This window comes from Diadema antillarum, unplaced genomic scaffold (assembly GCF_040938485.1).
Source record: "Diadema antillarum isolate AM-2024a unplaced genomic scaffold, OU_Dant_1.0 scf00000035, whole genome shotgun sequence".
NCBI lineage: Eukaryota > Metazoa > Echinodermata > Echinoidea > Diadematoida > Diadematidae > Diadema > Diadema antillarum.
In genome coordinates this window covers 2,104,319-2,123,152 of record NW_027270924.1, presented here as the reverse complement: position 1 = coordinate 2,123,152, position 18,834 = coordinate 2,104,319, and the positions used below count along the sequence as shown (strand labels likewise).

At 38.7% G+C, this 18,834-nt stretch overlaps 1 protein-coding gene across 1 annotated transcript in view; it reads right to left on the bottom strand.

The window, feature by feature from the left end:
• The window catches only part of LOC139744205 (uncharacterized), an 85,239-nt gene that overhangs the window by 38,910 nt on the left and 27,495 nt on the right, over nt 1–18,834 (bottom strand). Inside the window, exons 4-11 of the mRNA XM_071654660.1 lie at nt 11,953–12,066; nt 6,735–6,903; nt 5,184–5,240; nt 4,363–4,424; nt 3,712–3,760; nt 2,853–2,999; nt 1,316–1,417; nt 92–214 (exon numbers count right to left, since the gene is read on the bottom strand). Of these exons, the coding sequence (XP_071510761.1) occupies nt 92–214; nt 1,316–1,417; nt 2,853–2,999; nt 3,712–3,760; nt 4,363–4,424; nt 5,184–5,240; nt 6,735–6,903; nt 11,953–12,066 (823 nt within the window). The remainder of the gene's footprint in view (nt 1–91; nt 215–1,315; nt 1,418–2,852; nt 3,000–3,711; nt 3,761–4,362; nt 4,425–5,183; nt 5,241–6,734; nt 6,904–11,952; nt 12,067–18,834) is intronic.

Below are 18,834 nucleotides of genomic sequence, written 5' to 3'. Positions count from 1 at the left end.
ACTGTATACACATATTGCACACAAGCTTCTACTGAATATTACATAACATGATCCACACAACAAGGGCAAACAAGCACACAGGAAGACGCACCTCTAATTTGAGCGCGTCCTTGTAGCTACCCAGGAGGTAGACTATCGTCTTGAGAAACGACCTGGCCACGCCATCACCGCTGACCTGGCTGGAATTCTTGAGGTTGTGTTTCAGCTGTGTTACCTAGAGGAAGCAAAGAGGCAAATGGAAGAAAACATCAAAAATACTCAATGCTCGACGAGAACATATTAGGGAATATGTTGCTAAACATGATCAGTCATTGCTGTGCCAGTATGAGTTGCGTTGTTTTACCCGTTCCATAATACTGTAACAGACGGCGTTCCATACTGTTATTATGTTCTGTACACATGTTCGTGCGTTTTGCCTGTTGACTCGGTCACGGCCAATAAACACCTAAACACCTTACTTGGATCGTCTAATGTTTTGCCTTTTAATTACTGGCGCTGTTACAAATCAAGATCCAAGATTCAAGATTCTAGATTATTTACTGTCTGATCAAATACAGAAATTTGCTTATTTTACAGAAAACAATCTGCTGTTTTCTTTACAGATTGAATTTTGATAGCCATGTGCTTACGTAACTTATCCAACACCTGCTAAGACTACAATCCATCCATGTTCTTCACAATGGAATTCGGTCATTAACTGCACATCTATGCACATTGCAATACAGCCAGAGCTTCTTCATTGTACCCTCATCATATTCAGGACACATGCAACATATTACACATTAAACACTGACAGTTTTACCCCCCCCCCCCAAAAAAAAAAAAAAAAAAAGAGAGAGAAGAAGAAAAGTTTAGAAGTCCTCTGTACTTGAAGTTAAGGATATTCCACAAACCATGTGTACTGCTTGCAAATTACAGTCACACAATACATCCCTATTACTACCTACACACAAGATTTCTTTCTTTCTCTGGAAGGACTATTTGCAGACTGTGTAATAGGTTAGTTAATAAAGTCAGTATTTAAGGATGATATTACGTATAGAAACATATTGAACTCTTCATACAGGCAATTATTTCCCTACCTTGGTATATATTAACATATGTCAATTATAGGTTGGTAAGGGTGGGGAGAGAAGGGGAATGTGATTACACGACTGCATGATGAGACAGCATGACACAACCTATGGACACTTTCTTTATCATCATACTCTTTTCAGTGAATGGAATCCGACAGATATGGATACACTGCTCTTTTGTTAATGGAATAGCATTTCCCACTACCTAGCTGACAGACAGCACTGCCTGGCATACTTACTGCTTCGTAGGGTAGTGTTTGGAGATCGTCGAATGGTGTCTCTATCGAGTTGTTATCAGCGTCAAGAATGACCACCTCATCAAGGGCCATCCTTCTTACTTGCTGTTGGAACAAAGATCATTAAAAAAAACCCAGTTACAGCTGTCAGCAGTACATTTCAAAAAGTTTATACCAATCCTCATTTCATAATTTCAAAATATCGATGATCATAAATACCTGAATGATTCATCCCTTGAAAACATCTTCAATCAAGATATATACGCTTCTTTCTGAGTACCAGTACATATCTATTGCTTTTATTGCTATCAAACTTATCTACTCAAATCTGAAGGTTAAAAGTCAGAATTTGGATCTGAAAACCACTTGTTGTTCAAGTAGCAGTATCTTGTTTGTTTGTTGTTCGTTGTTCATTTTCCATCTGTAAAGATGGCTTGATTTCCCATATTCAGCTACACTAAGCTGATCTTCCATGGGGTCCAGTTGGAAATGGGGTGGGACCACTTCACCGGGTAAGACACCCTGCTCTTTGCGATGAATGAATGAAGTGGGATCTTTTACGTGCATGAGCTGTGACTCTCTCATACACGGGACCTCCATTTTATGTCCTATCCGAGGGACAGAGTGTTTTGCCTCTTGCTAGAGGGGACGGTATGTTTACACACAACATTGCTCAGTCCAGACTTGGGTTCGAACCCGGGCCGCGTGATCGTGAGGCAGACGCGCTACCGACTGAGCCAACTCACCGCCCTCACCGTATCTCAAAATGTTTGAATTCTAAACTGATGATTTAAATGTGAATCATGGACCAATTACATGCCTACGTAAGTTAAATTGTGGCTAACTTTGGAGCATTAAACAATGGGTTCATATCCAATTTCATTTTAGAACAGATATTCCAGATTTGAATGCAGGTGTGCAGTTCCCTTCAATGGGTAATGACAAATATATATATATATATATATTTTTTTTTTTTGCAATAGGATGCATCGGAAAAAAAAAAATCAAATACAAAACCAAAGCACAGAATTTAAAGCCATATTGGTTGGTCAGAAAAAAAAAAATCCATGACACTGCATTTTTTCAGATAACATACTCTTTTCACACTGGGGAAGCCCCGTCTAAGATGCAAAATTCATTTGCATGCTGCTGCCTTGGATAATGATTATTAGCGAGTTTTCGTTAGCACAACGGTAGTTGAGCATGCCATGTGCAAAATTTGTTTCTGCGTATGATCAAATCCGAGAAACGTCCCATCCTGGGGAAAATGTGTACGGTAATCGGCCAAAATAGCGTTCGGTCCCAATGCCGGGCAGGATTGAGCCAGCCAGCCAGTCAATCAGCAATCCTGTCCCCACGCCTCAGTCCTAACAGGAAAGCGAAACTGCTTAGATACGGGGACGGGAGTCTGAGTGCGGGGACTGTCATAGCTGATTGTTTCCGCGTACTCTCGGTCTTCCTGTCGTGTGGTGAAAACTACCTATTATTAATTTGATAGCAGACAAATGATGTCAGCACCAATACCAGACGATTCTCTCACCTCCATGAAGGAAGAATGAACGCCGATAAGGAAAGGCATGGGTGCCGAGCAGTAGTCGATCAGGTGCGAGGGGGTGACAGGAATGTAAATGTGCTGCCAGTGGAGGGGGTACAGCATCGAGACCGCTCCGTGGACACAGGCCGCTAACTGCATTATCAGGAGAAAAAGAATCTCTCATTTAAAGTTGAAGTTCGTGCTGACTCTTACATATTCCGCTTTCTAGGAAATCTTGGGGGGAATGAGCTTTTCCTCATGCTGGACCAACACTGTGGAATTCACTTCCACGTGAGCTGAAAGACTCAAGCTCCGTAACGTCTTTTAGGAGTAACTAAAAATCCTATTTGTTTAACAGTGTGTTTTGAAGGCAGACTTTCATGTCTTCTTTTTCATCTTCTTCTTCTTTTATGGTATATGTATTTTCAGTCTTTTTGCTTTGCTATAAAGCACCTTGAGCATTTAATCAGAATGGAAAATGGTGTTATAAAAAATGTATGTATGCATGTATCATTGTCATTAACCATTTTTGTGCTCTTGCCTAATTGCACAGATATCTGGAAACTACTTTTATTTATTTTCCACCGTAATATTTAATTCTTTATGAAAAGTAAATATTCCCTTGACTTGCTACTGACATATGTTGAGGGTAATACTATTCCCCCCTGCTTTCTGAAGGAGGGAAGTCAAGTGCTCTTTCATTATACTGGAAAAATAAAAATATATTGAATTTTCTTTGTATCATTGACCATGCGAAACAACACGAACTGTAGTGGTCTTCTCATCCAGTGATGGTGGCACTAAAACTTTGCTGAAACTTTGCAGCATTCCCTAAATGCACATACACATAATAAAAACAACTTACCCTGTGTAACCTGTTGGATGTGATGAGTACTCTTCTCTCATGTAACAAACTGACCAGGAAAAGAGAAAATAAGATATTGCAATGTGTTAGAAATAAAATAAAATATGATGTGCCGGTACTCAATATGCCTGTGCACAAATAGATAAAAAAACACTATCTATCCTGAATCAATGTCCCTGAATTACCATTCTACACCACATTTAATGCCCTAAGAACTTTATATCTTTATTCTATTTTCTTTCATCTTTTTATTACACCAGCAAAAAGAAAAAATGACTGTAACATATATCACGTTTGGCTTATACACACTTTTCAATTCACTCATGGTTTCAAAATCTAAACTGAGAAAGACAGAATGTCTCACATATAGTTGAATTAAAAAATCAAGATAACAAACACAAACAATGCATCTACCAAGCATCACAGGCAAAGAGTGGCTGTGCAGATAGAGTCTTATTCAATGTATGTGTTTTGGTTGTGAGGCCAAGTTTTGTTTTTACATGACAACTGTAGAGAAAAGTACACAAAGAGCAAAAATTAATAAAAAAGAGGTGGTACTAGGAGATAAATCAGGTCTTTGGTGTAATTCTACCACCACAAAATCATGAAAAACAGTTGAGGAAAAAGGTATCACCAACGAGGGCAATTTACCTGACAAAAAGAATGATCATGTTTTCTGGAGTTACTGCACTGAAATATTCTGTCATATTGATCTGGAGCAGGTAGAAAGGAAGAAACAAATAACCACTTAATTAGTAAGTCATATAGATTAATTCTTTATATTTATCATGACATTCACTTGCCATCAATCCATACCATTATAATAAAGATTGGGTTGACAGATAACCTACATGTACAATATAACATTCATAACATAATGAAGATTTGATTGACAGATAACCTACATGTACAATGTAACATTCATAACATAATACAGATTATACTGACAGATAATCCACAATGCCACACACCACTTCCTTCTACGAAAGAGATATGGCACATATATAATTGCCATATATACAACTGCACACACATTTCTTGTACATGGAAGTATTTCCAATACATGATTGAACACACATAGTAGATCACACGGCTGTATACAAGATACCACATTATGTAGAATAACTATAACACAGTTGAAACATTCATTTACTTCGAAATATGTTACAGAGAAAGCAACATATCAAAGCAAATTTTCATAGAATAGCAAATTTGTTAATTTTCTCTGCAGGGTATGTAAAATTTACCAAAAGTTGCCTTAATTACATACATTTCTTGTCCTTACTAATGAGTATATCAGAAACTATCGATGACTTGTGTATATCTCAGCAGTAAGGAATACATGGAAAAGTACAGTACAAATATTGTCACTACGTGCACTATGTGTATACTTCATGAATTAAAAACAAATCCAGTTACAATCTATTTCATACCACTCATGGTGATATTTCCTGGAAATGTATGATACTTACATTCTCTGGAATACTAGGCAAGGTTTTCTTTGTGTCTGGGCAAGTATGAAGTAAATCCTGTTAGGTGAAGGAAGCAAACAGGAAAAAGAAAATCACATGTTTACTGATCTCTGCTGGTAAAACTTGAATGGCAGTACGTTCAGAACATGAAATAAAAACGAGCTAAGACCGTTACATGTGAATGACGGATTGATCATTGATTTTTTAGTTCCCTGTCACCATCTGCAGAAACAAAATGTAAAAGTTTCATCAACAGTACTATACTGAACCACCGTTGATTCTACAAAATGAGGGAGCAGCGAGCAGACAACCCGCTTCAGTGACTATGAACAATATATCTGCGCACAGCTGTACTGAGTTGGCTTTGATAAGAAAGTGGATGCCACATTAAATGAGAAGCTTGAGGTTTACAATTGCAGCAATTAAAATGAAACCACAGGCACAATGGCTTCAGAACTGCAAAAAGGCCTGTTCCTTGCATCAGTCAGCTGTCATTCAATGGATTAATTTGCAATGATATCATACATATGCATCCATTGGTAAGTTGAAAAATAAAAATGCCACTGACAGCAGGGGTGCACAACTGATGCTTGTTCATGTGTAATAATGCTCCCACAGACACCGTGGACGACACTGCCATAGGATCTTAGTTCAGTACCCTCAGAACCTATTTCTGAATAGAATCTAATAAGAAATTCTTATTTTCTTTCTTAGCTTGCTGCAATCATACTTTCATGATCTTAAGTGCAATGACTAATGTCTTACCAGAAATATGCTGTAGAAAGACAAATCTATTTCATTATCATTATGAAGAGGTAGGAGAAAAGATTTTCAATGGAGGGTATGATAAAGTAGAGAAGAATAAAAGAACATGCAAATGTGTAGTTCTGTCAGCATGCTTTTCCAGTATTTCAAATCTCACTGAAAGCAGTTTTAACAGGTATCTCCCAGAGCATCTGAATAAAGAGTTTCATCTGGTATCAAGATTTGATCACTCCTGACACAATGGCTACCTACGAATATGAGCACACTTACAAATGATTGCAGCTCTTCATCACTCGAGACTCTACTCATTAGGCTTTTATTTCATACCCACTGCTTCTTGATGCAGACAGGATGTATCGCCATGGTAACAAGGAGGAGTTAGGAGGAGGAGGAGGAGATTGACATTAGATAAGAACAAATGGACAACAAGAGGAGTACAAAAACTACAGTATATGAACTATGAGAAGAACAAAAGTGTGACCTTTAATGAGAAAAAAAAAAAGATGTGGTGAAAAGCAATAAATGCAGAGATGAGAAAAAAGATGCAGTAATAAAGAAAAAAGACGTAGTGACGAGAGAAAGATCAAGTAATATTAACCCATTGAGGACGGACTGATTTTGCTATAACATGCATTTCTCATTGACACCTGCCCGAGTATTCTTGGGACTCGTCTTCAACGGGTTAAAGAGAAAGACGCAGAGGTAACAAAAAGATGGAGTGATGAGGTAAAGATGAGGTGATGACAGAAAGAGATGAAGGGGTGATGTATAAAAAGTGAACTTTACTATTGAATTGGGAGCATCGTCAATGCAGACTCTGAAAGACTGTCCAGCAGCGGGCACGTTGATCCGGTGCAGTTCGGTCAGCAGGGCTTTGGCCGTCTGCTCACTGCTGCTCTTCAGGCTAGCCATCTTGTTCAAGACCTTGTAGAAGATGTCGAACCATGGCAGGTAGCTGGGAGGAATGATACAGGATGAGACAGAAATGCAAAGTGGGACATTAATATCCAATGTTTGCAGTTCAGGTTTTCATCTAATGTTGATTTTTACCTGTAAAAGTGGAAATTTTCATGTTGTGAACATTTTTTTAAACGTATTTTGCACGATAAGAACCTAGCATGAAAATAAAAGCATATATGTGAATAATGTTGCTTGCTATATGTACCACTACGTAATGTCTTGATTACGCAGAATTAAAAACATGAAATTGTATTACTCGGCCGAGCCAGAAAAATTACGTGCAGGGAAATACTCACTTTCGCAGTAATCATGTACAATCAAATCTGTCTATGGCGGCCACCCAAGGGAGACAAAAAAAGTGGATGTTATAGACAGGTAGCCCCTATAGACAGGTTCTTTCTCTTAGAGAGAATTTTTTTAGTGGTCACATACGGCAGGTGGCCGCTATAGACAGGTGGTTGCTATTTAAAGACAGGTTTGACTGTACATATCTCATTCAACGCTCATTCCTGTCAATCTTGTATCCTGTTTTGAACAGAACTTCTTCGATATATTGCAAATTTGTAATTTCCAACACTTGTGTGACAACCACACTGAAAGCCACAGGTAATGAGCAATCCTTTTACTACAAGTCAGACAATGCCATGGTAACTTCAGCAGTTTTAAAAATTATGTCTCTTTGTGAAAAATCCAGCTTGTACAGTACGCAATAAGAATTAGAATGACTGTGGAGAAACCTTGTGTGTCCATTGATTTTGGGTTATTAACAATATTGGAAATATACTGCTGAGGGTGAGAATATCAAAATTAGTAACACATGTCTTGAAATGAATACTACAAATACATGTATGTATTTCTGCTGATGCAGTTCTTGCACATGAATTCAAGCACTCATGTAGTTGTCTTGCTTGGCAGAAATTATGCTCAAAAAATATATGGTGTGCATGCATACCAAACATATCCTCTGGCTTGTTTTTTTTTTTCCAATCAAGCCACATGTCCAGACAGCGACTGTCGCTGGATAGGGATTATGTAATCCTCCTCCTGAATCTTTGCATCATGAGGGTCTTTGCAATGTTTCATCTATCCAACTTACATCATGGCTAAATCTTTTAGCACAAGGTTGTATTTAATTCATCAATTTTTTATGAGTTTAAAATGAGGTTTATGGACTGTGGTCTGGAAATCCAACAAAGATTACGGCCTTATTTCTTGGCAAATAAAATCCCAATTCCACTGAAATACATGTCCAATATTTGGCAGTATAGAAATTTCAGTGTGTTTCATTTCTCTGTAATACCAGAGTTAGAATAACACTGTGCCAAAATCTTCTTCTTTTCTGTGTTTAATCCATATGAATTTCCATTGTTGCTTTCAATATGTGCCAGGTAGCAAAATACAATGTAAAATCATATACTATGGGACACTACATTTACTATATCAGCTGTAGGAAATCAATTGCAAACAAATAGTCAGCTTTTTGATAGAGTAGCTTGACAAGTATACCTGCCAAGCACCTGGGCAAATATAGCCAAGTGTGAAATTGTGTACAAATCTGCACTGTGAAGCAAAAGGAATGCACAGTAAATTGTCATTGCTTGAATCGAAAGAAAAATGTAGCTATTTAAAATGAAAGTAGATATTGTATGCTGTTTGATTCAGATTTCCTTATCAAGCCTGTATAATCTGAGAACTTAGGAATGGTTACATCAAAATTTACAAATATAAAATGTATGTAATGTTGTCACACTTCTCTTCTGCAGAACATCTTGCAAGGCAGAACACAGTATACTGTAAACCATACACGTGTACATGTGTACTTGTACTTCCTTTGCAACAAAGTGATTTTAATGTATGATGGTGTCAAAATTAGGAAGAAGGCAAGATTTTACAGTGCTACTACAATTACATCATGGTGATACTAAAATGTTGGGGTATCAATAAAATCAATACAAGTGACTCTTGTAATAGAAATAACTGATTGAAATAAAAACAAAGAAAGAAAACAGCCATAACATCGTTCTAACTGGTTGGCTCAGTTGAAAAGACAGGTCAAGGACTATAGGACAGTAGAAACTAAAGCTCACTCCATGGCATGTCTGCAAACCGTATCCGGGCAATTACCCCCAGAGGGCAATTACCCCCCGGCTAAATGCTGGTTAGTGGTAAGGTTAGAGTAAGGATTAGGATTAGGGTTAGGTTTAGGGTTAGGAGTTTAGGTTAGGGTTAGGATTAGATTTAGGATTAGGATTAGGATTAGGGCCAGGGGAAGGGTCCGGGGTAATTGCCCAGGGGGTAATTGCCCTAGACCCCTGCAAACACACTGTGTAAACTGACTGGCTATCAAATGGCAGACCCAGTAGAGACTGCAAAGTAGCTCAGAACTCAAGCAAATGTATTGGTAATGACGTTTTAAAACAAAAGTTTTTATCAAGATGTACCGGTACCAAAAAAGGAAACATCAATGCCTTAAGATTTGCTCCTTTGAAACCATTTATGGTACAAATGATTCATGTGACACTGTAATTCGACTTGTACAAAATGTAGTGCTGCATAGAAGTATTATATTGTACACTTGCATGCGTGCACACACACAAACACACACAAACGCACACAAACGCACAAACGCACTGCCTCTCTCTCTGTGCAATAAACCACATCACAAATGCAAGACTTGGTAGACTGGGAATTGATGTATTTCTACTGACAGAAATCTACTCTGTTGTAATGCAATCCACTGTGAGATAAGAGCTTTTGGCTTTTACTCTTTGAAGACACTGATTTTGCTGGAAAGCAGACACTCTCCATATCGGCTGGCAGTGCTTCGACCAGTCATTAAAAGGTTAATGAGACTAGAAGTGCACTAGCACCTTGCAAAACAATATCAGGGCAACTTATAGTCCCTGAAATCCATTTTACAATCATGACAGGCATCTGTGAGGTGCAATATGTACACTGAAGTACTGCACAAAGCACATCCTTATAACGTCTGTTCGCAAGGCTGCGAGAGACAGAGCTCTTCTCAAAGAGACTGCCTGAATGAACGACCATGAAGCCGCAACTGGGTAAATCCATCAGGCCATATGTGGCAAGACGTGATGGGATGAAAAGATGGGGGCAGGGGTAAAGAATAAAAAGGCAAACAAGAGGAGGTTACAAATGGAGAGCAGGAAATGAGGAGTAGGGAGGAGGAGGAGGAGTGTTACTGGAGAGAGGTTGCAAAATTTCATGGGACTGAAGTTACAGAGAAAGATAGAAATACTGTGTTGGTGGGGGAGCACTCAGAATGGGAAAGGGTTGGGGCGGAGGAAAATGGGGTAAATTGTGTGAATGAAGGGTTTTTCATTAGAGGGAAGAGGAGAGGCATGGATGGGTGGAGGGGGGGAAACGGGAATGGGGATCTTCTAAAAAAATACTGGAAAGGAGGGGAAAGAAGCGGAAGACAGATATGGGTCAAGAGAAGATTATAAAAAATTGAGGAAAAACACTTAAAGGGATCGTTTAGTTTTGGTTGAGACCTAATTTCGGGTTTCTAACATTTTTTGATGAGATAATGAGAAACCTCTTACAAAATATGAAAGAGCATGTAATTCTATGAGGAATTCAAAGTTTAGTTGATGAAAATTGGTTTTAAAATGGCTGAGATACCCAAAACAGAGTGATTCTAATAAGTGTGGGACCCACACTTTTTTACGATTGCTCTGTTTTTCTTTGTTTTTGGATGTTTCAGTCATGCCAAATCCGATTTCCATCAAATTAACTTTGAATTCATCGTAAAATGGTATGCTCTGTACTATTTCATAAGTGTTTTCTTGGTATCTCACAAAAAGTTAAAAGCCCAATTCTCACCTCCACCAAAACTGTACTATCCCTTTAAAACTCAAAAGAAGATAAGGAGGTGGAGGATTTCATTAAAAGGGAGTTATCTAACCCATTAACTACAGGAATCTGGTGGTCCTAGAGGTTTAAAGCTTATGAAAATTTCAGAGTCTCATAAGATAAGATAATCACACATGAAATAAAGATGAGAGATAAAAAAAAGTGTAAAAATGAGGAGTTCATAATAAAAGTTGTATTAACCTGTTGAGGACAAGCTGATTTTGCTGTAACACACATTTCCCACAGACACCAGCCAAAATATATTTACCATTTGTTACCTTACAACTATTCCATTGGCTTGTAAGAAAATCTCCCTTATTCATGTCATTATGACACCAGGAAGCATTTCCCTTGAGACTGTATACGCCATACATTAATAGTGAGTCTAATTTTTCGTAAATCTGGACTTCCCAACAATTTTGTGAGTGGTTAAATTCGTGATCCAGGAGTACAGTTATGATCAGAGAAATATATGCATGCCTGTCGCATTGATGTTGAGGCCAGAGTAATAGTAATTTCTTGTTTTCCTTAGATTTGCGAATAGCAACTTACTAAAAAAATTCTTGAAAATTAAAACCTCACAAAATATACGGCATATACAGTACAAGGGGGAATGTACTTGTTTGTTTAGTTTGTTTGTTTCATTTCCATCTGATAAGATGGCTGGATAGCCCATATTCAGCTGCAATAGCTGGTCTTCCATGGGATCCAGCTGGATGTACAATTTTGGAAACCAGGACCACTTCACCAGGTTATAAACACCCTGCTCTTTGCGATGAATAAATGAAGCGGGAGCTTTCATGTGCATGAGTTGTGACTCTTTCGGACAGGGGACCTCGATTTTATGTCCTATCCGAGGGACAGAGTGCTTTGCCTCTTACTACTGGGGACGGTATGATTACACAGAAAATTGTTCAGTGGGACCTGGGAATCGAAACTGGGTCCTTTGGATCATGAGGCAGATGCACTACTGACTGAGCTAACTTACCGCCTACCGCACTTGCTGGATAGGATGGAAATAAACGTGAAAATTAGACGGTGGAAGATGAGGGTGGGCGTTGCAAAGGGTTTAGGGAAGTGGGATGGGAAATAGGCAAGGAGTGGTGGGTAAATTGGGCAGAATTGGGCAGGGGATGAAGGTGTATCAGAGAAGGGTGGTATGTACCTGAGGAAACAGATGGCCGTCTTGGCTCCAGGGGGGTGCCGGCAGAATCCAAACCTCTGCAGGTTGTCGATCCCTGTAAGGACGAATGTGAAGAGCTGACCTGCAGGGTTGTACCTGTCATGTTTATTAAAGAAAAGAAAAGCAAAAGCAAAAGTTAAATTAAAGCAAAAGTTACATTACTTAGGTTCACACGACCTTCCTAATCTTCATGATTAACTTGAAGTTTTAAACTTTGATCATTAGCCTGTAGTTTCAGACTACAACGCATGACACCTAATCTTAAACATTAAACTTTCAAGCAAGAGTCCAACTCAATGATTAAATCACAGATCCAGAAGAAATACATACAATGTACACCGTGTACATGCACGCTAACAAATGTGCAATGATACAGTAGAGTACAACATGCACTAGAGGTTGACTTGGAGGCTAACAAGAAATAGAGTTAACGAGAGAGGTCACACTAACTTTCGAGTTTGTTGATTATCATGCCCACATGATGCTAAACTATAATATGAATAGTGCATACACCATATTGAAAGATGTTTAAGATCAGAAATGTCATGTGAACCTAATTACAGTATTTTCAGTTTTAATGGATGCTAGTAATACATGTACAATGTATAATGCATCATACAGGTGAGAGTGTGTTTTAGTAGAGATGCAGCATACTCGAGGGTATAATTATAATAATGATAAAACATGCACGAGATGCAGCCAAGTGCATGATGCCTGGCATTGTGAATACCCGAGAGTGTGCAGCATCATCCACTTATTTATACCTGTTCATCATTTGTTTTATAAAATGGGCTTATGAACTTGTTTTTTTTTCATATCAGACTTTGCATTGCAATACAATGGGGCTGTTCTTCGATTGACCATGCAGATGACTGTGTGAAATAAAGCAGTTGTTTGGGTTCATTACGCTCACGCACAGTGATCAGTAAACAATGATGCCACAAGAGGGTTTAAACATGCAGCGCAACAACACAGTTTATACTTTTTTGATGTGTACTTTTTGCACTCCTGGGCATGTTAGCAAAAAACAAAAAACAAAAAGAAAGAAAGAAAGAAAAAGAGTACATATCGTCATGCGCATGGCAGATTGTTGCTAGCGCACTTCCGTGCGCATGGCAGATTGTTGTTAGCGCACTTCCGTGCGCATGGCAGAATGTTGTTAACCCTATGCGCACTCCCACACCGTAACGACAATCTGCCATGCGCACTCCCACACTGTAACGACAATCTGCCATGCACACTCCCACACTGTAATGACAATCTGCCATGCGCACGACGATATGTGACTAATTTCTGCACTTCTGATTGGCTACATTCTTGAAGCCATATGATAGTCTGCCTTACAGTTGTAGCCATAGAGCATTTTAAGAGATCATGCCATCCTTAATATGTTACAGGCATCACTAGCCCTGTCACATGGTTTTTGACCGGTAGAGTAAAGCTACAGAATCAGAGTAAGACAGGAGAAAGCAGCTCAGCAGAACAAACACTGGATGTGACAGCCACTTCCTAAAATAGCATACCGGTAGTTCAGTAATACAGAAAGGGCACGGACACACATCATTACACTGTACTGTATCCTAGGCTTTGCCTATAGATGTATTATCCCTCTTCTATTGGCCATACAAACTCCTTTCTCCTCCCCCCCCCCCCCCTCTCTCTCTCTCTTTAATATTGATACATGAATAAACACTATACCCGTATGTGTACAATATTGTATGTACAGATGTGTGAATGTATGATGCGCAGTATGTGTAGAACAATGTGTAATTATTATAAAGACGTAATGTAGAGATGTCAAAGGTCCTGTTTACCTTTGGGAGAAGTGATTAAAGAAATGTTCAAGATATCACTTTTGATGCATATACTGTACATGTAAAGGTCGGTTGTATCAAAAAAATCCTAGTACCATATAAAGTTTTTGCAATAAAGCCTAGAATATAAGGAGATATCACTATTTTTCTCATTAAACCATAACTGTAGACGGTTTAGTCTGGAAACACTTTTATTATAACTATTGTTCACATTTTGTATATTTAACAATACTTCACATCGATTATACTCATTCAAATTTTTACATTGGTTGTTTCTATCCCTAACTCACATTTCAGAACTATTTTGAAGCACTAATGCTTGGTTTTTGTTTCATCTGCAAATGGTAAATTATGCCTTTTTAATGTATACATTGCATATGTTTGTATTTGTGCATGTGTGTGTCTAATTGTACGTTCACGTACACCTACACACGTACACAGAATACAGAAGTACGCATCATGTACAGGTGTATGTGTAAATGTCAGTGGTAATACAAACTTTTAGGGGAAGACCTGGGGTGACAGTTTTTTTACAATTTGAGTGAAAAGCCTCAATGCATTGACATACAACGTGTAGTTTCTTTTTTTCTTACCCATACATACATCGTATGCTCATGATGACAAATGTAACTATCTCAAGGTAAAAGAAGTTTTTTGATTCTGCTGAACATCATAAACATACTGAAGAAAACAACAGGACACTCACATGAAGGGAAGCATTACTTTGAATCTTCTATTGTCCACTCTGACGTGGAGATACTGTACCTTTTATGATCTGTCAATGTGCCAACTTTTTGTTGTTGTTGTTGTTGTTTTTCAAATTAAACAACTCCTGAACCGTAAATGCTAAATTTACTCAAATTGTATTAAACAAGTTGAGGTTCTGCTCAGAGATATTTCCAGTATCAAAGAAAGCAGAAAAGGAGACCTTGGTAACTCTATACAGGTATAAACATAGCAAATATTTACTGACGCATCATCACCCTGCAGGAACTTTAGCTGTGAAATACATTTTAATAGCTCCAATAACTCACCACTTGGTGAGACTTACAGTTGGCACATTGGTGATGTGCCAAACTTCCTTGTGTCCTTAAAGCCTCTCCAAAAACTTCCATAACACGCAAAAAACGAAGAAGGAAAGTATATCAAATGTCAGAAATAATGTTCATGAAAAATGTTGCAAAAGAAAAATAAATCATACATTTTGGCAAGGTTTGAAGGAAAATCAACAAGTGAACAAAGAGTACAAAGTTACATAAACATGCTGAACCAAATTAATTGATCAACATCGGCAGTGCACTATTTTTCCATCAATTAAAGCACACACAAAGCAACCTACAAACCTGACAGCAACAAAGTTGGTCTTTTTTGCCATACTTTGTAAACACTGGGAAATATTTTTTTTTTTCTTCAAGACAATCAAATATGAATAGAAGAGAGAATCCCTGGTTGTACACAGGATTCAAAATGCTCTTTACCTGTTACAAAGGATTGTGGAGGGGGTAGGCCGGGGAGGGACGGGGAATCTTAACTACACTAGAAATAGTCCCGTTACAATGAGAACAATAATTCCTGTACCAACAGAGTATTAGAGCCACAGCTCTACACTGACCTTAAATGGCCCTTCATTGCAGCAATCTAAACTTGTACTCTCACAACAATGACAAGTACATTGTATATCTCCAGTGAATTGTGAGACACCAATGCATCTAGACTTCATGTGTAAATCACAAAATTATGAGAGGGGTACAGGCTTCCCAGCTGGTAAATTACAACTTACAACAGCCCATGCACTGCATATGGCTTCCATCTTTATTGAATAGACTTGAATAAGAGAGTACTTTGCATCCGGATTAACAGTCAACCCTTTGCACACATTTGTAAAAATTTAATGATTTCTGATTCATTTCTTTCATTCATGTCTACGTATATGTCATAAAGGTCCCACTGGTGCAAGTTGAAAGCTTTCACTGTAAAAACAACAATACAAAAAGTGTGAATCATACTAGTAAACTGACTAATGGCCACCTTGTGTATAAAGTAAATGTTTATATGGTTTGATAGCAGGAAATTACTGAGACCCCTTAATCTATATGAGTATCTGAAGATCTCCCCCAGAATATTCAATAACACCATAATGTTTAAAAGGGGGTCAGCCTTGACTAATCCTAAGTAATGATAGGGATTTTTTTTTATGGGAAAGACATTATTTCAAAGATTTAAAGGACAAGATCAACCAAATATGTGTGTGGGATGAGTGAATGCAATAATCTAGTAGAACATATCAGTGAAAGTTTGAGGAAATTGTGACAGTCAGTTCCAAAGTTACGAATTTCAAAGTTTTGGTGCTGACATCACTGGATGAACAGACTCAAACAATTTGTGACATCACTGCATGACAACAATATAAAGAAAAAACTAAAAACAGATTATCATATTCTTAGCATTCATGAAAGAGCATTTGACTTTGAATACCTCTTTCAGAAACTATAACTTGTAGTCTTCTCATCCAGTGATGACAGCACTGAAACATTAAAAATTTATAACTTTTGAAGGGACTGACCAATTTTCCTAAAACTTCATTGATGTGTTCTAAATATTGCTGCAATGTAAGCATACAATCACTCAATCCACATATAAATTTGGGTGAACATGTCCTTTAAATGCTTGAAAGTGAGATAATGTTGTCCCAGCCACACAGGCAGGCAGGTTTTCTTTTTGCCTAAGCAAACAAACTGCAATAATTTCTATTTAACATGCAGGTCAAAAGGGCAACGTTTAAAGCTCTACCACGCTTTCTGTTAACAGGTGTTGCAGTACATCAGTGCACACACCTATCCATTCCTTATGACATAAAACGAGAGACAATTTCCTTTTCTTGGCCCCCCTCCCCATCCCAACACAAACTTTAGGCAACTGCATTAGCTCTTGATGATTTCCCAGGACAAGCAGCAAAACTTTCACAAGTTTCATGGTTCACAATGAAGGCACTGGTACCATTTTTTTTTTTTCATTTGGATCTCATATCCCAGAGCCAAAGATTAATATCATAGACTCCTTCAACATATTACTATAAATATACAGGTCTCTATAGACCAGTGCAGAGTTAAAATGTCCAATGACCCAAATTTGAAACCACTGAAACAAAACAGCTGTAAAGCTAAATATCACCCACTTGCACATTGCATAATGCAACTTGGTTTTATGTTAACAAACTCCCTTGAATGTTCAGAATGTCCTTTCACTGCGACGTCTAGAAACCCTTCAGGCGCCGTCCATGACATCGCTCATTGCAACTCTGCATTTTGTTTTGTTTTTTTCTTTTCTTTTCTCACATGACCTTTATCTGCTCATGTGCAGAATGTAACTTTGAAGTGACAGATCTTCAAATACTGCCTTCCTTTGATGGAATGGCTCTTTTTTTTCATATTTCTTCTTCATTCACCCCAACTCAGAGTGCCCTTTTAAAATGAGATCCCCCACACAGACAGGTGCTGCAACCCACTGAGTGCTTTCAATATCTCGCTCTCATTCATCATAGACGATACATGTATGACTCACATGGCCTGCTATTTCCCACCCCCACAATGCCAAGCTTGGTCTAGTTGAACTTGGCTTCACCAGTTCGGGAAACATAATATGGAAAGGCAGGCTGGGATAGGAGGAAGACAAGGATGAGGGGTAGGAAAAAGACCAGAGAGCGTAGAACATGGAGCTCAAGTTCAACCAGCATGCACGCGGCCATCTTTTCAGTTGTGCTGGGATTTCCTCCTGCATCTGTTTCAGCAGGAAAGAACAACAAGCGTGACAATTTCCTTCCTTCTTTGGCTCTGGTCACGTGACATGCCTCCCCTCCCCCCCCCCCCCCCCCCACCATACATTGTGGATTGTATTTTCTGCTGTCTGTTTGAGCACACAATGCATGTGATAAAAATATGTGTGGGTATAGCGACAAATATGTGCAATGAATAGTACCAGGTATACAGCTGTTTGCTTATGAATATTAAGGATTGTCTGGATGGAGGGTCTCTTCCCTTTTTCCAGGAGAAGGGGGTGGGGTTTGTGCGGCCACTTTTACGTGAATGGGATTAGTTGGCTGTCTTTCACACTGACTCACACAGTGGGCGAAGACTTTGGCGGTGTATTTGCCGCAGCTTCCCACACTGTACGTCACACCGAAGGGAGGGCTTGCATAGCAATCATTTCTCCTGCAGTGAGACTGCCTTTGTCGACTCTGATTAAGCCTCTGAACACCGCCACCTATAAGTCCAACTGACATTGCACACACACGGGCCCCTGGTGGTCCTGTTTGGGCTCTGGGTTGCTTTGTGTGTCATAAAATCCTCTTGCTGGATAAATTGAATTATTTCTGGAGGGTTATTCTAGGGGAAATTCATTATGTGGGAGACGAATGTACAGAGGCCCCCATATACATACAAGACCATGACATTTGAATATTTAAGACTGACTAAAGTATTCAAGAGACCTTGCTAGACAGATTAACACAATGCCACAGAAGAGCTGCAGACATGTCTAGTACATCCCTGCGGATTCCTGTGGAAACTGCTTTTTGAACCCCCTGCATGCCACATAATTCTGAGACAGCAACACATGAACACTTCTTGAAAACACTCTGATTTTCAAAGCCATGTAACTTTTTATAGTTCACTGTTTATGCTAGAAATGCAGTCCAGTAAATCATAGAGAAAATTGTCAGCTTTGTTGTGATGTTACTACATGACAAAGCTATGGATACGATGCTTTCAATGTACTGCAGAAAATTGCCGTTTATTGATCTATTTGTGTGTTTCTACATTTGAGCAAAAAAGCAAAGTGGGCAAACTCTTGACTGAGTTGGGCAAGCGAATGTAGCCAAGTTTAGTCATCATATAATTGATGTCTACAAGTATGTATGTTTCACGAGAAGGAATGGCCGGGTCATTTTGATAGAACAAAAAGTATTATTGTCATTTACAATCATGCCGGTATTCACAATGTCATGCATCATGCACTCGGCTGCACGTTGTGCATGCTGACCATAACTTCGAGT